We start from the raw sequence: 27,616 nt of genomic DNA on the forward strand, positions 1-27,616 counted from the left end.
TTTAAATTGAAAAAATTAAAAATAAAAGATCTGAAAACGATTTAAAAGACATTGATTTAAATGTTATGCTTTGAGTACAAAAAGTTGAACATGACCAGATAACATGTTTAATGTGTTAAATTATATTTTGTAAGTTCATGGAATTCATTGAATATTTTGATAATTTCAGCAACAAGAATGTACCTTTAAAATTTGGTACAAAGAATGGGAGAAGTTTGTTCAAGTGGAGCAATCAGATTGTAAACCAGCAGGAATCGTCAAACGTCAACTAGGCACCGGACATTTCTTAGCAGGAGGAGTCAGTGCAGCAGACTGTAACTCAGATAAATTCCAGGCACCTCTCCAGGAAGCCGTCAGACATGTCAACATGATGTCAAATAGCATGTTCCATATGACACCTGTACAAGTTACCAAATGTACATCACAGGTAATTATATGTAAATACACAATTGAGCATGGTTTATCAGACACCTGTACAAGTTTCAAAATGTACATCATAGGTAATTATTGTCAAGTACAGTGTATCATGGTTTATCCAGCACCTGTTCAAGTTACCAAATGTACAACACAGGTAATTATTGCCAAATACAACGAATATTAAAATATTGAGATGTGTTATGTTAGCAATGAGACAACTATCCACCAAAGTTCAGTTAAAGAGGATGTAAACAATTAAAAGGCAACTGTACGGCCTTCAACAATAAGAAAAAAACATACTTTAGGGTCAGCTATAAAAATATGACAGACATGAACCAACTTCTGAACATCTTCATCAAACACCTGTGCAAGTTCCCAAATGTACAACACAAGTAGTATTGTCAAATACAAAATGTAGCATGGTTTATTAGACACCTGTACAAGTTTCTAAATGTACAACACTGGTAGTATTGTCAAATACAAAATGTAGCATGGTTTATTGGAAACCTGTACAAGTTTCTAAATGTACAACGCTGGTAGTATTGTCAAATACAAAATGTAGCATGGTTTATTAGAAATTTGTTCAAGTTTCCTATGTACAATTAACACATGTAATTATTGGCAATTATAGTGTTAGCGAAAATGTATTTATTATTAAACCTTTCCTCAATTGAATTTTTCTTTTTTTTTGCATACTTGATTCGCATAAGAATTTTTCAATAAAATGCTAAAAATATGCTGTAACGTATTAATGCATTGCAAAAAACAAATGTTTCATCAAATAAATTAAAGTTGGGTATTCCTACAATATTCCTTTTCATATTGGATTCAAATTGTATTAAGTCTACTGCAGTCACTTTGTACTCAAAGTGTTTCAACTGAGGTACTACACGCGTCAAAAGGGGTCATTATGGAGTAAAGGGGTTGGCTACAAAAGGCGTCACTATGGAGGAAAGGGTTAATACCCTGTTCACACTACCTACTTACCTACCTACCTATCCTCTTCACTCCTGGTGGAGCATAAGGTCGCCACAAGATTTCTCCATCCAGATCTGTCTTTAGCCTTTGTTTCGGCTTCTCCCCAGGTCATGTCAAGCTCCTTTAGTTCTGCCTCAATTGTTTGACGCCAGGTGGTTTTGGGTCTTCCTCTTGGTCTCTTCCCCTGGGGTGTCCATCTAAGAGCTGTCCTGGTTATGTTGGATACAGGCATCCTAAGAACATGCCTCAGCCATCTGAAGCACCTCTGTTGTATTTCTTTGAGGATACACATGGACTTGGTCGTTTCGAGGAGATGGTAATTTGAGATACGGTTTGGCCAAAAGATTTTACAAATTCGCCTCAGACAATTGTGGTGGAAACTTGAGAGCGATCTCATATCCAGCATCCTTTTCACACTATGTCTTTTTAAACCAGGGTTCGACCGAAAAAGTTAGTCCGTCTTCAATTTAAGTAGTGTGAACACCTTTAACTGGGGCAAACTCAGTGTGAAATTATCCTCTCATTTGAGGTGGAGTTAATGTGAGGGGATCTCTGGTTAACTACCTCACTTCTAAATGTGAACTCAAAGTGAAGTTAATGTGAAGTTGTTGTTATAGTGCCATTGATGAAATTTGCTTAAATAAGTCTTCAATGTGACGTAACAATTACATGACGTCATATATCGAATGACGTCATTTTTTGACAGACATCTAGTTACAATATTTTTAAGATTTGGCAAAAAATTATATAACTCATTTTAAATTAGCGGCAGCAAGCCCGGTGATATTATTGTATTTCCTTATGTCGAAAAACCTGCATAATGAAAAACAATGAAACCTACATGTAACTATATAAATGATTGACGTCCTGTTTTTGGGTGAAAAAAGGATGCAATTAGGATAAAGTGCCATTATTTTAAACACTGAAAGTAGTTGATGATGATAGAACTCCTCAAATGGGGCCAGGAGTGCGGTAAAAAATTTAAACATTTAAAAAATGCATCTGTGATGAAAAAAAATATGCAAACATGTACAGTTGACAGATGCCAGTCACAATTTTGGCTCTAACAGTTCTATTTTTGTTGAGAGGGAAAATCCCAAACCCAGGTTAATTTTTTATTAAGTGTGAACAGGGTAATTAATTCTGGTTAATAAACCTGATTTTCCACACGGTGCTAATTTTATAGTGTGAACTCAGTATTATTTAATAAGGTTGACTTTTCTGTAGTTAATCAATTTATTACTATAATTTTTTTTTACAAGGTTGTTGCTGGAGCAAAGTACACAATGAATGTTGATTTCCAACAGTCCGAGACCTGCATGAATGACAAGGATCACATGACATCATTGTTGGCTGATTGTCCACCAAGTAACTCTGCTACTCATGTAAGCTATATGTGTGAATTTATAGAATATACAAAGTGTAAAAATCAAAGTACAAATTTATCAATCGAATGGTGGTTTTGGTTTAAAAGTAAGGTATACACTTTATCGCCATTTGTCGGCCATTACTAGATATCCCACAGGTTGCTGTATAATCTTGACGTCATTAAACAAAATATCTGATGCCTCAATGGAAAAGTGATTGTTGTATGACTTTAAAAGTTCAAGTGGCTGGGTCAGCTGGGATTAGTGATAAATTGTATTGGTATCACACAATAGACAAAAAGGGAATCTTATTAAAACATGATTGACTCTTACTGGTGTTGAGTAATTTGAAAAAACAGGGATTGGAGGTGATATTGCTCTGCTTTTTTTCTGGCAAGTGTCTTTGCTTTTCATATTATTTGCCATTCAAGTCCTTTTCTCTGAAAGGCCAACGACTGAATCGATAATTTGGATTAGAGCAATAAATAAAATAGATAATGTATAGAAATAATTGAAGCCAGGCTAGAATACAAAAACACTTGGAATGGACATCATTCAGCATCTGGATTTGTACAGCTTCATAAAAATGTTCAAACTTTTGCCATTTTCAGTTAAACAATTATGATGTCAAAAGTTGTATTTTGAACAAAAATAATACGGACAAGTTTTTATTGATATCTATTATGAACATCTTTAGTCACTTCATAGTAGCCAGGGAAGCCATTGTCTCAAAGTGGTTTCTGTCAGGGAAGCTATAAGTGAAAGGGTTTAAGACTTTAAGAAATCTGCTTTGATCTGTTTACTGTGGATTCATTTAGTTTCATGGGTATTAATTTTTGTGGGTTGAGGAAAACTTGCATCTTCATGGATATTTGATTTCGTGGTTTAGCAATCTCTGTATACAAATCCTATATAAAATTTGTTATTTGTTAAATATTTGAATTTGTGGTTCACCTGTACCCATGAAACCCTCGAATATTGGTATTCAAGGAATACTAATGAATCCACAACATGTTATCTAATTTGTTACATATTGTTGAATAATATTAAGGTGGTACCAAACACCTTCACTAAAATTAATTTAGCTTGTTTTATTTTCATAAAGTTATGAAAAAGTATTTGCTTTGACCCTTTGACACAAATAAAAAAAATAATATTTGAACCAACCAATTTATCAGAAATATTACACTGGTTATATAGCAGTTTGGCAAACACTAATTTTGATCATTGAGAAGCTTAATATTCCTTTAAGTTGCAATGTAACAACACAACGTTATTAATACATTTAGCTGATTTTACAGAGTTATCTCCCTATAGTGTTAGGTACCACCTTAATAGCTATAAAAATACAGATTATAGTTTTTTGCCAGTTAAAATCTATAGAAGATATTCTTTTCTCTTGTAGACTGACCACTTCCAGTGCACAGTAATTTATGCACCATGGCACAAAACTCAATATGAGACAGACTGTAAAATGGTCCAGGTGAGTTGATAATATCAGTGTATTTCTGTAGAGCAAGGCCAAGGGTTTTAGCTTCTAAGGTTACTGTGCTGTTAAAGCAAAACCCTGTTTCAAGAACTTTTTATTCTGGAATACAAATTTGAGGATTATTGTATCTGAATATTGATGACAGAATAATGCCTCGTTCACATGGACATTTAATTCGAATGTGAATCGAATTCGCTTATCGCGTTCACACACTCTTCTTTTGTGATTCGAATTGATTTGAATTGGCTAATTCAAATTATCCAATTCGCATTAGAAATACGCTTTTGTGAATACGAATTTAAAGTTAACGTCGTTTGGACAGTGAAGCAATTTGACGTGCATTGCAATTTCCAATTAGAATTGATGCAAGGACGTAAAACGTTTGGAATCAGAATTAAACTAATTTGAATTAGTTAATGCAAATCCAATTCGAATTACGTGTGAACTCAGCATAAAGAAATTATCCATTTATCAACCTCTTTTGAAACAGGATCTTAGAAGTTAAAATTTGATTTTCTATGACACAAAATTAAAAAGACAATGATTTCTGTTGCGCAACCAGGTGCCCCTTACCTTTGTGTTTGGCAAATATCATCAAAAGGCTTCAGGTTTTTATGTTTGTGTATATAAATCTTTTAAAAATAACCTGAATACCTACAATATTTTCATCCTTGTGCAACAGGAAACATTTTTTTTTTTTTTTTGTCTCCATGTTTTATGTATTGTGTTGTAATCTTCTTTATACTCACACTGATTAGACAGCAAAACTTTAGTACTACACATCTTGTTTCTGTGATTAATTTCAGTTCACACACAAAGTCATGTGATAAAGTCATAGCCTTATCACATTTTTTCCACAATGAAAAGCTTCAACAAGTGTTGTGATGGACTTGTTTTCCATTACAATTTTCGAATTATAACTTTTTAGTTTTGTAAATGTTTATAAGAGAAAAGCCATTAAGTTATGGTTCAGTACTTTAGAATGAAAATTACAATAAAAACAAAACAATAGGCAAGGTCCTTGACTATATTTCCCCATACCAAGAAAGCTTCAATGGTACAGTAATACCAAAGATCTGACACATTACAAAAGATGGAGAATAATTAACAAGAATCCAAACTGTTGACCTCACTCACACATCTGGCAAGGCCACAGGGAAAACCGTTTTAAAATGTTTAAAGGATTTTGATATAGTAACAAGGAATTGTTTGATTCTGGAAGAATTTTGAATATCGGAAATCGATAAGAAACATATGATGAAAACTACCCAACTAAATAGGGCTAGCCTTGCATGCATGCATGGCTAAGATGACCATTACCTTTACTGATATTTCAGTATGAACTCACCTAGCTGCAAAACCAAGCTCTTAGGTCAGCAAATATTCAAAATATAACATAAGGACCTAAGAGCTACGGTTCCGCAGTTAAAACTAACTAACCCCCTTAGCCATATATGCCTGGCAATTACCCTCCATAATTGTGTTTGTTTTCAGCATATACTTTGTATCAGTTTTCCAAAGATTAAATTATTCCAGATTCAAATACTTCCTTGTTAAGTCAAGATAGCTATATCCTACTGTTACACTAAAAAAAAGTTATATTGGAAAGCATGATTTGAAATAATTTATGAGTATTTGTACTCTTAGATTTTATATTTACAAATAAAAAATGTTGGCCTAGCATTTTGGAGATAGTAATCAAACAAATAACAATACAACAACCATAAAACAACACTTTTAGCACTGCATGTTTTTCTATTATTTGCTATTAACATTGCATGTTTATATATTTATATTTTGAGCAAGCTGTGTAGTTTGAATCAGTGAATTGTATACAAATTGGTATGAGATTTATACAAGTAATATATTTCACTATTGCTGAAATAAGCATTAATCGTTTATAAAAATAATTATTTAAATTAAAAGAAAAGAAATGGAACGTCTTATATCACATTACTGTAAAAACATGTCAGAAATTAATTGAGCAAATCCATGTCAGTTTTATGAATCCCATTATGATGAATTCATTGATTTCTGAATTCACAATTTAAAATTGATGCATTTCATGAGATTAAGGTGGTACCTAACACTACAGGGAGATAACTCTGTAATATCAGCAGAACGTTTTAATGACGTTGCGTTGTGAAGGCAATATAAAGCTTCTAAATGATCAAAATTGGTGTTTGTCAAACTGCTATATAACCAGTGTAATTTTTCTGATAAAACGCTTGGTTCAAATTTTTTTAATTTTTTATATTTTTGTTTAAGGCTCAAAGTAAATACTTTGTCAAAATTTAATGAAAATTAAATGAGCCAAATTAATTTTAGTGAAAGTGTTGGGTACCACCTTAAACCACACAGCTTGTATGATTGTTTTGTGTGTTTATTTAGTTGGTGTATGCTTTACTAACAATTTTAATTTTTTGCTTCTTACAGTGAACCCAAACAACATCAAACAACCACTTCATACAGTACTAAACAGTAAAATTGTTTGTTAATTAAAGTTTTATTTTCATGTTAACGTTGTTCTTTAGTTCTGTTTCTTTGTTACAATTCTATTATGGATGCTACTGGACATTTTAAACAGATTGTTTTGTTTCACCCACATATCCAAAAACAAATGTATTATTCAATCAGTATTAAAAATTCATCATTCAATCACAATCTGCATTGTTTTGTTTTGTAATAACTAGTACATGTGTTAGTGTATATTTGACATGTAATAAAATATACACTGAAAATTTTTGTTTTAAAGGGAGATAACTCATCAAAAGTGGTAGAGTTCATCTAAATTTTAAAATCCCAAAACCCTAATCTGATTTGTTGCATAATTCAAATATGATTGTCTCTATATCAAGCAGATGTAAATATCTTGTTCATGTAAATTTTAGCAATGTCGACCTACAAATTGCTCCAATCTTTATAAACAATTGAATACCAGGTGTCTTATCTCAGATACATCTATGGCATTCAAAATTCATGAGACATGGCCATATGTTGGAATTTGTCTTATTTATATTAAATTATTGTAACAAGATTTTCAATTGCTTGTAATATGATCATGATTTATCTGTATCAAAATGAGATCAACAATGTTTGGTCTTAACAGAGAGATAAACAATTTTTGGTTATAAATGGAGCCAAAAAGCACATGGAATATAGTCAAAAGTTAATCTGAATGCTTGTGCATGACATTAACACATGATAGTTTAGTTTTGTTGTAATGAGTGAATCCCATTTTGTACTTTAATATTTATATCTGCTGGTTTATGAAAAGGATGGTTCAAAATTTTAAAGGGTGCATGAATTTTTGCCCTGAAGATATTATATAATGTATATCATGCGAAGCATTATTGCCAAAGAAAAAATAACATCTGAAAATGAATGAATACAAATCCACATTTACAAGTAGAAAAAGAAAAGTAATGCTAACAATGACAGTGTTATATAGTTGTTAGTACTTGTAAGATACATGTACTGTTGACCTGAACATACATGAAATATTTGCCACTGGACTTAAAATAAATCAACTATCAATTAAGTATGCTCCAAGAATATACATGAACTATATTATTATTAAATAGTGGGCAGTTTCCTGAGCATGATTATATAATGTAGATGAAAATTACTAAATCATTACAATGCTAGCCGAAACTTTTCACATATTAAATTTTTAAAGTAGTTTCCTGGTGCAAGTCTCATTTTAAAGGAAATCCTTATTACTGTTGATTGTATTTTTAGCTCACCTGGCCCGAAGGGCCAAGTGAGCTTTTCTCATCACTTGGCGTCCGTCGTCCGTCGTCGTCGTCCGTCGTCGTCGTCCGTCGTCGTTAACTTTTACAAAAATCTTCTCCTCCGAAACTACTGGGCCAAATCAAACCAAACTTGGCCACAATCATCTTTGGGGTATCTAGTTTAAAAAATGTGTGGCGTGACCCGGTCAACCAACCAAGATGGCCGCCACGGCTAAAAATAGAACATAGGGGTAAAATGCAGTTTTTGGCTTATAACTCAAAAACCAAAGCATTTAGAGCAAATCTGACATGGGGTAAAAATGTTTATCAGGTCAAGATCTATCTGCCCTGAAATTTTCAGATGAATCGGTCAATCGGTTGTTGGGTTGCTGCCCCTGAATTGGTAATTTTGAAGAAATTTTGCTGTTTTTGGTTATTATCTTGAATATTATTATAGTTAGAGATAAACTGTAAACAGCAATAATGTTCAGCAAAGTAAGATCTACAAATAAGTCAACATGACCAAAATGGTCAGTTGACCCGTTTAGGAGTTATTGCCCTTTATAGTCAATTTTTAACCATTTTTCGTTAATTAAAGTTATCTTTTACAAAAATTTTCTCTTCTGAAACTACTAGGCCAAATTAATCCAAACTTGGCCACAATCATCTTTGGGGTATCTAGTTTTAAAAATGTGTGGCGTGACCTGGTCAACCAACCAAGATGGCCGCCACGGCTAAAAATAGAACAAAGGGGTAAAATGCAGTTTTTGGCTTATTACTCAAAAACCAAAGCATTTTGAGGAAATCTGACATGGGATAAAAATGTTTATCAGGTCAAGATCTATCTGCCCTAAAATTTTCAGATGAATCGGTCAATCGGTTGTTGGGTTGCTGCCCCTGAATTGGTAATTTTGAGGAAATATTGCTGTTTTTGGTTATAATCTTGACTATTATTATAGATAGAGATAAACTGTAAACAGCAATAATGTTCAGCAAAGTAAGATCTACAAATAAGTCAACATGACCAAAATGGTCAGTTGACCCGTTTAGGAGTTATTGCCCTTTATAGTCAATTTTTAACCATTTTTCGTAAATTAAAGTAATCTTTTACAAAAATCTTCTCCTCTGAAACTACTTGGCCAAATTAATCCAAACTTGGCCACAATCATCTTTGGGGTATCTAGTTTAAAAAATGTGTGGCGTGACCTGGTCAACCAACCAAGATGGCGGCCACCGCTAAAAATAGAACATATGGGGTAAAATGCAGTTTTTGGCTTATAACTCAAAAACCAAAGCATTTTGAGGAAATCTGACATGGGATAAAAATGTTTATCAGGTCAAGAACTATCTGCCCTGAAATTTTCAGATGAATCGGTCAATCGGTTGTTGGGTTGCTGCCCCTGAATTGGTAAGTTTGAGGAAATTTTGCTGTTTTTGGTTATTATCTTGAATATTATTATAGATAGAGATAAATTGTAAACAGCAATAATGTTCAGCAAAGTAAGATCTACAAATAAGTCAACATGACCAAAATGGTCAGTTGACCCCTTTAGGAATTATTGCCCTTTATAGTCAATCTTTAACCATTTTTCATAAATCTAAGTAATCTTTTACAAAATCTCCACTGAAACTACTAGGCCACAATCATCTTTGGGGTATCTAGTTTGAAAAATGTGTCCGATGACCTGGCCATTCAACCAAGATGGCCGCCACGGCTAAAAATAGAACATAGGGGTAAAATGCAGTTTTTTGCTTATAACTATGAAACCAAAGCATCTAGAGCAAATCTGACAAGAAGTTAAATTGTTAATCAAGTCAATATCTATCTGCCCTGAATTTTTCAGATGAATTGGACAACTGGTTGTTGGGTTGCTGCCCTCCAATTGGTAATTTTTAAAGAAATTTTGCCGTTTTTGGTTATCTTGAATACTATTATAGATAGCGATAAACTGTAAACAGCAATAATGTTCAGCAAAGTAAGATCTACAAATAAGTCAACATGACCTAAATAGTCAATTGACCCCTTAAGGAGTTATTGCCCTTTATAGTCAATTTTTAACAATTTTCATTAATTTGGTAAATTTATGTAAATTTTTACCAAATATAGTTCTCTGTTACTAATGGGCAAAGTTCATGATAGATATAATTGTAAGAAGCAAAATCGTTCAGTAAAGTAAGAACTTCAAACACATCACCATCACCAAAATACAATTTTGTCATGAATCCATTTGTGTCCTTTGTTTAATATGCACATAGACCAAGGTGAGCGACACAGGCTCTTTAGAGCCTCTAGTTATCAATTTCTAAGTGGATATCAAACTTAAATTTGAGGTCACTTCTTTAAGAGGAATAATATTGATTTATTGTTAGAAATCATTTTCATTTTCCTGTTTTTTGTGTAAAACAAAATATATTTTATACATTATAAGTGTGTCCTTAAAAAAAGTATATGAGAAATGTTCGTGCCAAATACCTGTACATGTATTTCACTAACTACAGTGCATCATGGGTATTGCACTCACTATAGAACATGCAGTGTATTTAAACTTATGGCTAGTTGAAATAAAGAAGTGTGGTACAATGTCAAATGAGGCATTTACTCATCAAATACCAAGGGACATAGATTTGAATAATAATTAGCCACTGTGTAGTCCTCGACAATGAGTAAACTGTTAAAAAAAATCATCCTGAATGTCAGTCATGTTGGTTGTTTATTCCTCAGTAGTTGTGTCTGAATAACAAAAAAAATTGGGTTTAAAATTAGCAACACTACAAGGAAACAAAATAAAGAAATAAAAAGTAGTAACATATTGTTTTCAGCACTAAAATGCTTATACTATATGTTGAGCTCTTTGTTTGGTAGTTCATTGTTACACTAAATATCCGATCAGTTCACTTTAAATCTTGTACAATCAGGAAGTATATGTTACTTTTGTATGTGATGTCTAAATATACAGCAAACAAAAGTCAGTAAAAAAGGTTTCCAGATGAAAATGTTTTATTATATTCTCAGCTATTATGTTGTAATTTCATAATAAAATAGCAAATAGGAATTTTTTGAAAAATCAGATATGCCTCTTAAATGATATAAACCAATTCCGATAGATGAGCTTGGATTTGCCGAGACATGACTGGCTGATTATTAGTTTTTTAGTGTGAAAAATATAACTAAAAAATGATGAATGACAAACTGTAGACGCATTTTTAGCAAGTATATAGTTTAGCAAGTATATAGTTTAGCAAGTATATAGTTTGCATACTATGCAAACTTGGCAACATATGTTAGAAACAAATGATCTAAATGAGTTCCTTAATGAAGAAGAAAAATTTCAGTAATTGTTGGTGCTGGGCCACTAGGCATTCTACCCACTTTCGCAACCAGCTACATAATATAAGCCTAGGCAGGGAATCGAACCCTGGTACACCAACAGTCACATCAATTTTGAAATACATTGACTTCCTCAAAAGAGACTTTTAAGGGACAAGGACATTGGTTGGAGAAAATCAGAAATAATTCAGAAAAAGAAGAAAAGATAACAGAGCAAAAGACAGGATAATGGAAAAATGAAGGGGAAAAAAAACAGGAACTACTCTGTAAAAAAAAAAAATGGCAAAACCAGGGACTACTCTGAAATATGCAGAGATGGCAAAATATGGACAAATCCGTTATCAGAAGGAATGGCAAAAACCAGGTTTTCTCTGTTTTAAGAAGGGATGGCAAACACGGACTACTCTGTAATAGAAAGAGTTGGCAAAAACAGGGCATACTCTGTAGTAGGAAGAAATGACAAAAACAGGACCTACTCTGTTATAAGAAGAAATGGCAAAAACTGGGACTTCTTTGAATAGGAAGAGATTGCAAAACATGGACTACCCTACAATAGGAAGAAAAGGCAAAAACAGGGACTCCTCTGTAAAAGAAGATATAGCAAAAAACAGGAACTTAAAAGGGGAGACAAATGCAGGGACTTAGAAGGGGAAACAAAAACAGGGACTAACAAGGGGCGACAAAAACAGGAACTTGCAAGGGACAAAAAAACAGGGACTAACAAGGGGAGACAAAAACAGGGACTTAGAAGGAGAGACAAAAAAACAGGGACTTAAAATTGGATACAAAAACAGGGACATAGCAAGGGAAGACAAAAACAGGATCTCAGAGAAGTCCCTGTTTTTGTCTCCCCTGTTCTTATAAGAAGGGATGGCAAAAACAAGGACTTAGGTGGGGAGGCATAAACAGGGATTACTCTGTTATTATAAGGAGGGATGACAAAAACAGGTACTTGAAGGGGAGACAAAAACAGGAACTTAAAAAAGGGAAAATAAAAACAGGGACATAGAAAGGGAGTCAAAAACAGGATCCTAGAAGGGAAGACAAAACAGGGACTTAGAAGGGAAGACAAAAACAAGGACTTACAAGGGTAGACGAAAACCGGTACTTAGAAGGTGAGACAAAAACCAGGGACTTAGAAAGGGAGACAAATACCAGCACTTAGTAGGGGAAACAGAACATGGACTAACAAGGGGAGTTGAAAACAGGCACTTAGAAGGGGACCCAAAAACAGGGACTAACAAGGAGAGGCAAAAACAGGGACTTAGAAGGGGAGACAAAAACCAGCACTTTGTAGGGGAAACAGAACATGGACTAACAAGGGGAGTCAAAAACAGGCACTTAGTCCCCTTCTAACAAGGAGAGACAAAAACAGGTACTTAGAAGAGGAGACAAAAACAGGAACTTAAAATTGGACACAAAAAACCAGGTCTAAGAAGGGGAGACAAAACCATGGACTTAGAAGGGTAGACGAAAACAGGGACTTAGAAGTGGACACAAAAACAGGAACGTAAAAGGGAAAATAAAAACAGGGACTCAGAAGGGGAGACAAAAAACAGGGACATAGAAGGGGAGTCAAAAACAGGATCCTAGAAGGGAAGACAAAACAGGGACTTAGAAGGGAAGACAAAAACAAGGACTTACAAGGGTAGACGAAAACCGGTACTTAGAAGGTGAGACAAAAACCAGGGACTTAGAAAGGGAGACAAATACCAGCACTTAGTAGGGGAAACAGAACATGGACTAACAAGGGGAGTTGAAAACAGGCACTTAGAAGGGGACCCAAAAACAGGGACTAACAAGGAGAGGCAAAAACAGGGACTTAGAAGGGGAGACAAAAACCAGCACTTTGTAGGGGAAACAGAACATGGACTAACAAGGGGAGTCAAAAACAGGCACTTAGTCCCCTTCTAACAAGGAGAGACAAAAACAGGTACTTAGAAGAGGAGACAAAAACAGGAACTTAAAATTGGACACAAAAAACCGGGTCTAAGAAGGGGAGACAAAACCATGGACTTAGAAGGGTAGACGAAAACAGGGACTTAGAAGTGGACACAAAAACAGGAACGTAAAAGGGAAAATAAAAACAGGGACTCAGAAGGGGAGACAAAAAACAGGGACATAGTAGAGGGGACAAAAACAGTGTCTAAGAAGGGGAGACTAAAACAGGGTCTTAGAAGGGGAGACAAAAACAAGGACTAAGAAGGGAAGACAAAAACAGGGTCTAAGAAGGGGAGGCAAAAACAGATATTAGAAGGGGAGGCAAAAACAGGGACTTAGAAGGGGAAACAAAAAACAAGGACTTAGAAGGGGAGACAAAAAACAGGGTATCAGAAGAGCAGGTAAAAATTAAAATGGGAGACAAAAACAGGGACTTAGAAGGGAACACAAAACAAGGACTTACAAGGGGAGTCAAAAACAGGGACTCTGAAGGGGAGACAAAAAACAGGGACTTAGAAGGGGAAACAAAAACAGGGACTAACAAGGGGAGTCAAAAAAAGGCACTTAGAAGGGGTGACAAAAACAGGCACTTAGAAGGGGAGGCAAAAAACAGGGACCTAGAAGGGGAGACAAAAAACAGCACTTGGGGAAACAAAACATGGACTAACAAGGGGAGACAAAAACAGGCACTTAGAAGGGGAACCTAAAACAGGGACTAACAAGGAGGGACAAAAACAGGCACTTAGAAGGGGAGACAAGAACAGGCACTAAGAAGGGGAGGCAAAAACAGGCACTTAGAAGGGGACACAAAAACAGGGTTTACTCTTTTAACAGAAGGGATGGCAAAAACAGGGGCTAAAAATTGGAGGAAGACAAAAACAAGGGACTTAGAAGGGGAGACAAAAAAGGGACTTAGAAGGGGAGGCCAAAACAGAATCTTAGAAGGGGAGACAAAAACAGGGACTTTGAAGGGGAGACAAAAACAGGATCTTAGAAGGGGAGACAAAAACAGGGACTAAGAAGGAGACACAAAAACAGAAGCTTAGATGGGGAACAAAACAGGAACCTAAAAGTGGAGACAAAAACAGGTTATAAGGGGAGACAAAAACAGGGTCTACAAACGGGAGATAAAAACGGACTTAACAGGGGAGACAAAAACAGGGATTTAGAAGGGGAGGCAAAAACAGGGACTAAGAAGGGATGGCAAAAAACAGGGACTTAAAAAGGGGAGGAAAAAACAGGGAATTAGAAGGAAAGACAACACCAGGGTCTTAGAAGGGGAGACAAAAACAGGGACAAAACTATTATAAGAACAGATGGCAAAAACAGACTACTCTGTTATAAGAAGGGATGACAAAAACAGGGACTTAGAAGGGAAGACAAAAACAGGGACTTAAAAGTGGAGACATAAACTGGGACTTAGAAGGGGAGACAAAAACAGGGACTTAGAAGGGGAGGCAAAAACAGGGACTTGAAGGGGAGATAAAAACAGGGACTACTCTGTTATAAGAAGGGATGGCAAAAACAGGGATTACTCTGTTATATGATCAGGTGATGAAAACAGGGACTACTCTTATAAGAATGGATGACAAAAACAAGGAATGCTCTTATAAGAAGGGATGAAAAAAACAGAGACTGCTCTTATAAGAAGGGATGTCAAAAACAGGGACTGCTCTTATAAGAAGGGATGTCAAAAACAGGGATTACTCTGTTATAAGATATGACATAAGCAGAGATGGCAAAAACAGGGACTTTTCTGTTATAGATGACAAAAACAGGACTTGCTCTGTAATAGGAAGAGGCAAAAACACAGACAGACTGTTATAAGAAGGGATGGCAAAAACAGGGACTACTCTGTTAAAAGAAGAGGTGAAGAAAACAGGGACTACTCTTATAAGAAGTGATGGCAAAAATGGAGAGTTTTCTGTTAAAGATGACAAAAACAGGACTTACTCTGTAATGGAAAGAGGCAAAAACAGGGACAAATCTGTTATAAGAAGAGATGGCAAGAACTTTCTATTATAAGAAGAGGATGGCAAAAAATAGGGACTACTCTATTTTATGAGGACGGCAAAAAAAAAGGACTACTATATTATTAGAAGAGGACGGCAAAAAATAGGGACTACTATATTATTAGAAGAGGACGGCAAAAAATAGGGACTACTATATTATTAGAAGAGGACTGCAAAAAATAGGGATTACTATATTATAAGAAGAGGATGGCAAAAAATAGGGACTACTTAGTCAAAGGAAGTGATGTAAAAAAAACTGACGTCTCTGTAATAAGGAGAGATGGCAAACGCAGGGATTACTCTGTTATAAGAAGAGGTATTTTTTGGGGGGCAAAATGGAGGAAGAGGCAAAGCTAGCTAGAAAGAGAGAACTCATGACAGGAAGGTATGCACTTAAAAGAAAATGGGAGGGTAGCTGTTGGGTATTTATGGCAATAGAGCATTAGAGGACACAAGACTGGGGAAAAGGAAAGAACTCATGACAAAATCTCATAGAGATATTACCCTAAAATGGAAGTATTTATAAGTTGAAGACTTTTGTACAGGGAAGATCTGAAATCTAACAAAAATAATGAAAGGTCCACTTTATAAGTGTAGATATTGATGACTGCAAATTAAGCATAAATTAAAATAGCCATACTAAGCAGAAAATAAATAGAAAGAGGTAAGCTAAAAATGCTGAATATTCTTAAAAGATTTAATTTTAAAGAGTTATTTTAAAAATCACAGAACTACTTGATGTTGTTGATTTTTTGTTAATTGAAAATGCAAGTTAGTTGAGTTATTAGTGTTACTTGTGGTTCAAACAAAGGTACAGATGTTAAACATAATAAAATAAACTTTTGAAAATGAATCACATTTGGAGCTATATGTTGTTCAAAAATGTACAGACATATTAGTATAATATGAACTTAGAAAGGGATGATTTAAAACCATTTTATACAAGTTTCAGATTCATTTCCATTAAGTTTATTTTTATTTTGTTTGGGGAAATTGTGAATAATACATACAGGCAAACAGTTTAACGAAGGACAAACCCAAGTAGTTCTGTTATCACACTTTAATCAAATGATATTTTAAAGTGTTGTTTATTACAAAATATGTTAAATTGTTTGTAAATATAGATTATCAAATTTAAGTATGGAAATTTCATGAATAAAAAAATAAAAATAAAAAAAAGGAGTGATAAGGAGGCCTTTGGTCTAGAATATGGTGTCTTTGACTATAACATCAAAGATGCCAGAGGGACACTCCAACATATAGATCGAAAAAAAAGCAGGTGGCTAAAAAAGAAAAAGACAAACAGACAAATAATAGTATGCAGGACACAACATAGAAAACTAAGACAAAGCAATATGAAACCCACCAAATACTGAAGTGTAGAAAAAATAGGAAATGATGTAGTTTTGAAAATGATAATTACAATGCAGATTAAAGTAAAATTGAGAATGGAAACAGGAAATATGTCAAAGAGATAACAGCCTGACCAAAGAGCAAAAAATAGCCCTAGCCATCAGTGAGAAAAGGAAGGACAGCTAAAGGACAACTATCTCAAATAACTGGACTAAAAAGTATAACACTGATATGAGAAACTGATTACAATACAAAGATAGGGGAAATTGTTCTGTTATACTGAATAAGATTTTAACAACATAGAACGTATTCTACAAAATATGTACAAGCATTTTAAAACAAATAAAAACAAACACAAGTCTCTTTATTGCATCAAGTTGATCTCTTTTTTGTATGATAATACACAGCTTTAGCTATATTTTTTTAAGTTATAAACATGGCTCCTGTATCTTCATCATATGTATAATTATGCCTTGGCTAGGATTGTGAAATTTCCTATTAAAGGTCTGTGGTCTCTCCCTGTCTTCCTCCAGGAAAAAACCGCCCGCCAAGAAATAGCACAATTAGTGTTGAAAAATGGCATTAAACACCAATCAGTCAATATAATTCTGCAAATCTCACTAGTTCTGTAGAGTTGAACATGTAACTTTAATATAAGAAAATAACACTTTTATCTTTCAAATCTATATAGGGCCAACTATGTCTGCATCAAATAACATAACTTAGTAATGATGTTGACATAATTCATTTGAAAATTCTCTTTTGAATACATGTGAGAAGTGAAATGTCTTTAATCAATTTTATACAAATTCCCAATTAATAACAATTCTAGAACTATTTAATTTCTAATCAGTAGAATTATATCACAAGATGTCATTTATCTGTATTGTCCATAAAAAGCATTATCCACTCAATAATAATGTTCAGTATGGGTATGAGGCTTGTTTGATTTTTTTTGAAAATTCCATTTTGAGTACATGAGAAGTGAATGTCCGTATAACAATTTTTATTCAAATTCCCAATTAATAACAATTCTAGAACTATTGGATTCCTTATCAGAATTATATCACAAGATGTCATTTATCTGTGTTGTCCATAAAAGCATTGACCAAATGCACATTTTTATTTGAAGCTCTTGTCTCTTCAGGTGAAATGTGATTTGGCCATTGCTTTTACCTTCATTTATTTACAAGTATAGAGTAAATACATGTACAAATATCTTTTTAGGACTATAACATGCTGAACATGTTTTCTTCTGGTTTTCTATCGATTAACAAAAAAGTATTCATGGAAATTTGGAGAGAAAAATTTTTGGGCCAATTGCTCAGATTTGTAAAATCAAGATTTTTAACACATTTCTGACCAGTAATTAACACTTGGTATTAATTTTATTTAGAATGGTTTCAATATTTGTGTTTTGTGAACAAAATTATGCAAGGGCTCCTTGTAATTCATTGTTTCATCTATTGCTCTTATCAGTTTGATAATAATTATATTGGGAAGGACTATATTAATCTTAATGTTTTTCCCAAGCCCTGAAATCCATGAAAATAAGTATCTGTTGAATATTTATGAATCCACAGTATAAGAAATGCTCAATATCTGCATTGTAAAAGGCGTACAATAGGCAGATTTATACATTGAAAGAGGTGCACAGGCTTTACACAGTGAAGAGAAATTGTGAAATTAGTTTCCACATCCCATGTTAGAATCTTTGATAATAAGGGTCAATACAGTCAAATCATACAATACTGACTGCCAGTCATGCCTTCAAGTCCTTTAAAATCTGACAAAGTCAAAGATGAAGCTAGTAACATACATCCTTGGTCCCTTGCTGTTACACAAAAAAAGGTTTGATTTTCATGGCGCGCAAAAGTGACTAAAGCCCTCAAAATCCTAGCTTAAATCCTGCAAAGTTTACACTTTGTAATAAGTTGACCAATGAATGTATGAAAAATGTGGTCCTGTACAAAGTTGATCAGAATACATTAATATCGGAAAATAACACTTTTATCTATCAAATCTATATAGGGCCAACTTTGCCTGCATTAACTAACAATAAAATTCAGTAGTTATGTTCAATATGTATATGATTTTGACATGACTCATTTGAAAATTACTTTTTGGTTACATGTGAAATGTGATGTGTCTAATGTAACAAATTTTACTCAAATTCCCAATTAATAACAATTCTAGAACTATTTAATTTCCACTCAGAAGAATTATATCACAAAATGTCATTTATCTGTATTGTCCAGAAAAGCATTGACCAAATGCAGATTTTTATTTGAAGCTCTTGTCTCTTCAGTTGAAATGTGATTTGGCCATTGCTTTTACCTTCATTTATTTACAAGTTTAAAGTAAATACAAATATCTTTTTAGGACTATAACATGCTGTACATGTTTTCTTCTCATTTTCTTTTGATTTACATGAAAAAGTATTCATAAAAAATTTGGAGAGAAATGTTTTGGGCCAATTGCTCAAATCTGTGAAAACAAGATTTTTAACACATTTCTGACCATTAAAACACTTGGTCTTAATTTTAATTACAATGGTTTCAATATCTCAATGTTTTGTGAACAAAATTGCACAAGGACTTCTTGTATAAATTCATTGTTTCATCTATTGCTTTTATCAGTTTGATAATAATTATTTTTGGAGAAATATATTTATCTCAATGTTTTTCCCAAGCCCTGAAATCCAGGAAAATGGATATCTGTTGAATATTTATGAATCCACAGTATTAGAAATGCTCAATATCTGCATTGTAAAAAGGCGTATCTAAGGCGTACAATATGCAGATTTATACATTGAAAGAGGTGTACAGCCTTTACACTTTGTAATAAGTTGACCAATGAATGTATAAAAAAATGTGGTCCTGTATAAAGTTGATCACAATACATTAATATAGGAAAATAACACTTTTATCTATCAAATCTATTTAGGGCCAACTTTGCCTGCATTAACTAACAATAAAATTCAGTAGTTATGTTCAATATGCATTTGATGTTGACATGACTCATTTGAAAATTCCTTTTCGATTACATGTGAAATGTGATATGTCTATATAACATTTTTTACTCAAATTCCAAATTAATAACAATTCTAGAACTATTTAATCCCCACTCAGAATTATATTACAAGATATCATTTATCGTTTTTGTCCATAAAAGCATTGACCAAATAAAATGGAGAAAGGAAATGGGGAATGTGTCAAAGCGACTACAACCCGACCAAATGCACATTTGTATTTGAAGCTCTTGTCTCTTCAGGTAAAATGTGATATGTTCATTGCATTTATCTTCATTTTAAAGTATGAATTTATCTTAATGAACTTCTTATGAACATTCATGCATTTAGCATGGACTTTCATGAACAGTTCCTGTTGGTTCATCATTTCATGAGTTTCATCTGGCAGGGGATATTATGCCTCATGACTCTTTTTTCAAGATATGAATAATTACTACTTGCAGTGGATTCATTGTTATTTGTTTGATACAAATTTTTATTGATAAGGTAAACTTTATCTTTGACAAAGTATTCTTTTCAATAGACATGTATGCAGACTTAGGCAAAACCCAAAATCAAATATCCACCAGAATACAATGTTTCCTATATATAAATGAACGAAAATTGATACCCACAAAAATAATTGAATCCACAGTATTCTTCTGATTATCATGGAAAGGTTAAAATCCATGAAAATAAGAACAAAATTATACCACAGGACTAAATTAATCCTTTCATACTGAATGTATCCTTTTTGCACCCTAGTGGGCATGTCAAATGTATGCTTTTGGCACACCAGTGTAGACACCGAATGAATTGTTAAGGATACATAAATTTCTATTTTTAGACGTTCAAAGTGCAAACAAAAAATAACGTTTTGACATGTTTCTTGGTCCAGTTGGTCCATAAATATTATGTTAAACACCAAATACATTCAACATTCATCAAAACATGCACCTTACGTTCATAAGTCAAGATATGAATGTGATATACATATTCATTCAGTTGTATACTTTCCTCTGTTTACCATAAATTCAGAAATTGTTGTGTGCATTTATTATTGTAATATTTGAAGGATGGACAAGAATTGGAGATTAATTATTTTGTATTGAAGAACTTGCATACTGATATATATATCAGATATCAGAATGCAAGTTTTATTATTGCAATACACACTCGGTCATAATATTTGCAAGGACAATAAAATATACAGTTTCTGTATGACAGACAACAACAAAAAATCACTTTCAAAAAATTTGAATACAGGTAACAGATTATTATCTTAGACCTCTGACGAATAACGGTAAGGAAATACGACGAATCACGATAAAATAACCAATTTGACGCTAATGGTTGCCGAAAATGACCGGTAAATGTGTGACGGTAAAGGGCATTGCTACTCTCATGTCTGGTTGGGAATAATTGAACACTGGTAATACATCTGATGAGCATGTTTTAAACCAATACCTTGCTAACATTGTACATCTCTTTTATTTGATGGATATCTCCCAGTCTGAAGTGCAAAAGTTGCTTTTCTAATCAGCCAGCACTATTGTCTCTCAGTTTAATAGGACCAAACCCAATATTTTCATATTTATAAACATTTGACTCTGGATATTATAATTTTTCAACAGGTTACCTATTCTGTGATAGGACATCTTGGTACATGTACTCTGTCAACTAAGAGCAAAAGAGCAACCAAAAGAAGTAAAATCAAACACAAATCTGATGGTGCAATTTGGAAAAAAGGGGGGGGTTAGGGTTTTTATGGTGTATGTATGTCATGTAATTATATGGTTCCTTAATTGATTCTATGATTCTAACTGGAAAAAAACATTCTTGTATGTAAAACACCATACTATTTACAATCAAGTTTCAGATTTTGGAAGTGCTTGAACTCAAGTATAAATATTGTCACTTGGAAGAAACATGCATATTCCAAATATGAAAATGAATTGGTAGTTTTAAAATTGTGAAAAATTGCAACACAATTCATTATATCTGTTGACAGTACTAAGTTAGTTGACATGCAGTTAAAGATTAGTGCATAGGTACTAGCAGATATGATAACCCTCGTTGCCACTGTAAGTCAGACGACTCGGACAACAACAAACTAAGAATTATGTCATCATAGTTGTTAGTATGCAAGTGGACGGATAAATCCTGTCTACAAATATAATGAATCATTCAGCATATGAATTTTAAAATAACAAAAAAATGCTCTTGATTAAAAAAAAGTCTAGAAAATTAACCTTTATCAAAGTGAGGATGTGATGACAAATAAATCTTATAAAAATCTGAAATTTATAGGGTTTTTTTGCGGGGTTAGGACTTTTTAAATTGATATATATATAATAAAAAAAAAAAGAGTTTTTTTCAAAAAAAACCAACACTTTACAACTACAACATAGAATCAGTTAAGGAATCCGTAGGTCAATTGGTCCAAGACTGGTTTCTGATTCCGTAGTAAAACACTGCTGATTGAATGCAACTAGGAATTAAAACCAATCTATATAGGTCACTCATGACAATTCTTACTCAATATATTAGTTGTCTTCTCAATGTTATCTTGTTATTTCACAAATATGCACAAACAAAAAATATTTCACAACATGGAGTCTTTCTTTCTGGAATCAAAACAAAGAAACTATAAACCAATAAGATCAAAGGTTTATTCACACATCAACCAATGAAATTATATGTTTTACCCAAGTTTAGGTTGAGAACCCTTAGGCTTTTTCTTTAGAATCTTTTTTTTTTGTCCTTTGGCAATTTTGATCTCTGCTCAAGTTCAATTATGGATGTCTGATTGTTTCAATTATTACATTTGAATGGAACTTTAATAACTAAAACTGTGAGATGTATTGAAAAATTATAATAATAATGATAATAATAATAAAAATCATTTATTGTTTTTAATGCTATGCAGAGATTCAGTACAATCTTTTACTTTCACCTTTCTTTCATTCAACCATACAGAATCTGCAGCACATCAAAGTTTTGCATGATCTTTTGTATGCATATTTCCCTGAGGAAAGCACTATACTATGAAATGAAAATTAAATAACTTGCTCTTTAATAAACTAAGCTGCTTGATATGTGGCACTATTCAACCTATTATTAGCTGTTACACATTCAATGTTTTTCAGCAAAACTTATTCAGGTTTTCAAGGATTTTTTTTTACGTAAGTGCAATCAATATAAAATTCTAATTTGATTTTTCAGGAACAACCAAAACCAAAGTTTGGTAATGATGGACATGACCTTTGTCATGGTGGTATGTTCAAGGATTTCCAAAAAAAACATCAGAAATTTTATTCAACTGAAGATGGTAAGTAATTGATTTTAAAACTGTAGCCAATTGTAGAGTGTGGAATGTATTTGGATTATTTAAGAGATTTGTGCAATTGATATGATTATTTGTCCTGGTGCAACACGCTGTTCTGAGACATAGAAATACCAGCTAGGTGTCCATCTGTCTGTCCATTCTTTAGTCTGGTCTTGTTAGTGCTTTCACTTCTCCAATACTGGCCAGATTTTTATGAAACTTGTATCTTAGCTTTATATCAGCAATGTCTTTGATGAGCTTGGTTATCAGCACTGATCAGTTATTTAAAAAAAAATCATACCCATAGGAAACATTAATTAATATATGCAAAATTGCATTGTATGCGCTATTATATATTCAATTCTTGCCAAAGAGTTATGCTGCTTGGAAACATTTGTTATGTGGAAAATTGCATTGTTAGCCCTATCATGTGTACAATTTTTGCCAGATTTATATGCAACTTGTATCATAGATTTATATTAGCAATGTCAAGTTAGATAATCAGTGCAGATCAGTTAATTTTAAAAGAGTTTGGCCTCTTGGAAACAGAAATTATATCCCTTCTTTAATAAAGTCATACCTCTGCTTTTAAAAAGTGGGGATATACTAATTTATCTCTGTCTGTCTGTCTGTCTGTCCATCCCTCCATCCATCCATCAGTCAGTCCATTTGTCCATCCCAGGAATTTTTCTCAGCCAGGCACTACATCGTTAAGATTTCTCAAATTGGATTTAGGGTTAATATAAGTCAGCCAAACAGTGTGATGCTTTTTCAAAGTCATCACTCAACAACTTCCTAATTTCCGTAATATTTGGGCTGAGGGATCATCAGTGAGCAGTTGCTCGCAGTTTGACTTGTTATTTTGAAAAATTGCATTGTTAACACTCTCATGTGTACAATTCTTGCCAGAATTTATGAAATTTATATCAGCAATGTTTGCAACAATTTCACTAGTGAGTTTATTTCGTTAACAGAGGAGAAAAAAAGATTTGGTATTTTCTGTGAGAATATGAAAACTGTCAGAAAAATCCAAGAGAAAGAACAAGGAACTGCAGTGTATGGAGCTACAAAGTTTGCTGATTTGACAGGTAAGATTTGTATTTTTACCTGCATGCCAAAGGCAAAAGCACATCTAGTAGCCACTAGTGTCAACCCTTACAAAAGACCTTGGGTAGAAATTTTTTGTCAAAGTTTTTCCTGTTTGTGGATAGTTTGAAATTTTAAAACTTTAATTGTACATGAAAAATTGTCATACTTTTCTTAATTTGAAAAGGGACGGTCATGACTGGTATTGGTATTGTTTAGTGAGGTATAAAGGACAAGCAAGACATATACTTAAGTGGGAATGTTTTTGGTCTAAAGGGCAAGGTTATATCTGACTCCTGTTATACAAGACAAAACAATGTGATGATGTGAGAGTATCTCAGTTTAAAAAACCAAGAGGGTTTCATTATTTTAATGATCATAAGTTTGATAAAATTTAAATCCAAATAGAAGTCAAAATAGAACAAAGCCCAGATACAAAACTATTGGTCGTTTTCTTGTCCAATATGATAATATAAAGGTAACAATTTAAAATTTTAGAGAAGGAATTCAAGAAATATACTGGAAAGAAATGGAATCTGATAAAGAATACCAACAAAGACATGAAACAAGCTTTTATCAGACCAAGATCAATCCCAGAATCCTTTGATTGGAGAGATCACAATGCAGTCTCTGATGTGAAGAATCAGGTATACAAAATCAGACCAGTTTGTCATATTCTAATCTGTATGCTGGCTTTTTACAAAGATTTTAGATATTTTCTATCTTTGATCCTGAACTGTTTGATAACAATGACAAAAACCTTTCAGTAAAGCTGAAGAGTTAGGAAACTGATAATCTAGAATGGCCTTTTGGTTATATTTATGATCTCTTTTCATACAGAATAACCATAGTTACAGATATTAATAACAATTTATATTGAATTTTTCACAATAGCAATTACTATTATTTTTTTTTAATATAAGGGATAATGGTTTATCTATATGATCCAGTGTGACCTTCCATGGAAATATGAGGTATGGAAACCATTTGTTCTGAGTTTTAGAGTCATCAAAATAAACAAAATATTATTTAAATGGTTATCCGTTTAATCTTAGAAATGATGAAGTAATTTTAATGTAATGCTTAAATTTGAAAAAATAAAAGATCTTATAAACTTGAAATAAAGCATTTGCTTTTTTTCAGGGAAGTTGTGGATCATGTTGGGCTTTCTCTACAACAGGCAACATAGAGGGACAGTGGGCAATACAGAAGAAACAACTGGTATCTTTATCAGAACAGGGTAAGCTATGAAAGTGTAGGGTGTTATGAATTCCTGTAAAGCTGATTCTTATTCCAACAGCTTATTAAAGTTTTTCATGAAGTTAACTAAAAGTGCAGAAATAACTTGTGGAACAATTATGAAAGTATTAAAAGTTTCAAAACCGATTTTTTATCAATATTTAAATCAATAACTAAATATAAAAATTATTTTGAATTTGACATTTTCCCCACTTGAATAAATTGTCAAGCTATAGATTAGTCATTGTTATGGTAAAAGTACTCCTAAAGTCTGGTGATAGATCAATGTTCTTACTGAAGGACGTTAAAGGTCAAGTATTTTGGATTCCTGAATCTGTCTTATCTTTCAACATGTGGTTAAATTCAGATTAGAATTACATGTATGTATGCTTGTGCACTTTGTCAACTGGAGTACATGTATTATCAGAGGTGAATACCTCTTTTTGTCCTGAAATAGTTTACGTGGAAATTCCATTTATAAGTGAATAAATTTATAATGAGATTGCAAGAATAAGAATAAGTTGAATATCAGCACTTAATATTTGAATGAAGTTTTTCTTTTTAAACAAAAATGATAATTCCAGCAGCCTTCTAATATAGGACAATGTGTTTAAAAATTGATATACATAAAGAGATGAAAGTTTTAATTAGTGAATGTACTAATGAGCATGTGACATATTGTCCTCATATCTGCATACAGTGATGATAAGGTGAAAGTTTGGACTTGATTCAAGATATTTAAGAGTAATGGTCTGCCCAATCTGGTAAAGAATATGTGTACTGCAGATCAGTCAAACCATTTCCCCATTTTTATGCCCCATTTATGGGCATTATGTTTTCTGGTTTATGGATTCGTTTGTCTGTCCATCGTCCCGCTTCATTTTAAAGTTTTTGGTCAAGTTACATGTAGTTTGTTGATGGAGTAGAAGTCCAATCAACTTGAAACTTATTACACATGTTCCTTATGATATGATTTTCTAATTTTAATGCCAAATTAAAGTTTTGACCCTGATTTCACGGTCCACTGAACATAGAAAATGATTGTGTGATTGTGGCATCTGTGTACTATGGACACATTCTTGTTTTTTAATTAATTAAAAGGAGCCAAAAATCCTCAAGTGAAATGTCTAGAGGTTAATTAATTGTAATTATAAATCACTAAAAAAATCATACTAGAAAAAATAATCCCATCAGTTTTAACAATTCTATAAGTTATGAATGCCTATTGTAATGAAAATTGCTGTCATGAAGGCTTGATACTACATTCCTTCATTAGTCTACTACTCGGGATGTTTAAGGAGGATCTGGCATGGTCCATAATCATTAGTCATATTTGAGATGTAGAAGTAATTGTATGAACAAAGTTCCATAACTCTAAAATTGCAAACATGAAAATTGTAAAAATCCAGAGATATAGATTAACATTTGTATACAAATTTCATAAGGTTCTGTTTGATAATGTTTTCTAGTTATGCAGAGTATAGAAACTTATATATTTTATATGAACAAAGTTATTTAAAACTGAAAATTTAAAGTGAAGGTTTATGATTCACTGTCATAAGTAAGCTCAAGTGGATAAGTAGACTATCCAGAATTGGCAGTTTTTTGTTTAATTTTATTTAGAAAAAAATATGACCATTACCGTTAATGTAAAAACTAAGAATATGGGATATCCATCCATGACACAAAATAAGTATATGCACAGCAAAAAAGTACACAAAAGTAAAGAAACAGTTCGTTTATTGCTGCATATGCATGTTCTTCATGTTGAAGCCACAGTGAGGCCTACAAATTGATCTAAAAAATTTGACACCTCACTGCAAGTTGAAGATGGCCTTTAGCAACTGTTTGAAAAATGATTCTGGTAGACTTTGTAAGAAGTATCACCACCAAATATGGTCCGGTCAAAAAAGAACATACTGAAAAAATAGTTCATATTTATATCAAAATAGTTCCTTCAGACAGGCGTAAATATAAAATTAAGTAGAATATATAGATGCTATTAAGGTATCAAATGTAGTTGAATGCTAGTTTTGATTGACTAAAGTACTCTTGGCGTATTCTCATATATTAACTCTAATGTATGCATTTTAATGAAATATGTAACCATTGAGATTGTTATATTAAATGCCCTATTTGTAATTATTTCCAGAGTTGGTGAGCTGTGATAAAGTAGACCAAGGATGTGAAGGAGGATTACCATCCAATGCATACAAGGAAATTGAAAGACTAGGTCAGTACAAATGGAAGTTTTTTTACAACCTTTACTGGCTATATAGCCCTTGAAAGGTCGGTTAGGTCAGTAATCATTGAGAGTTGTGCTATTTATACAAC

At 33.0% G+C, this 27,616-nt stretch overlaps 1 protein-coding gene across 1 annotated transcript in view; it reads left to right on the forward strand.

The window, feature by feature from the left end:
- LOC134711252 (cathepsin L-like) overlaps positions 1–27,616 on the forward strand; it is a 51,007-nt gene that overhangs the window by 4,504 nt on the left and 18,887 nt on the right. Inside the window, exons 3-10 of the mRNA XM_063571757.1 lie at positions 170–427; positions 2,658–2,780; positions 4,168–4,245; positions 22,855–22,960; positions 23,932–24,045; positions 24,542–24,690; positions 25,187–25,283; positions 27,435–27,515. Of these exons, the coding sequence (XP_063427827.1) occupies positions 170–427; positions 2,658–2,780; positions 4,168–4,245; positions 22,855–22,960; positions 23,932–24,045; positions 24,542–24,690; positions 25,187–25,283; positions 27,435–27,515 (1,006 nt within the window). The remainder of the gene's footprint in view (positions 1–169; positions 428–2,657; positions 2,781–4,167; positions 4,246–22,854; positions 22,961–23,931; positions 24,046–24,541; positions 24,691–25,186; positions 25,284–27,434; positions 27,516–27,616) is intronic.

The sequence above is a fragment of the Mytilus trossulus genome, chromosome 3 (assembly GCF_036588685.1).
Source record: "Mytilus trossulus isolate FHL-02 chromosome 3, PNRI_Mtr1.1.1.hap1, whole genome shotgun sequence".
Classification (NCBI taxonomy): domain Eukaryota; kingdom Metazoa; phylum Mollusca; class Bivalvia; order Mytilida; family Mytilidae; genus Mytilus; species Mytilus trossulus.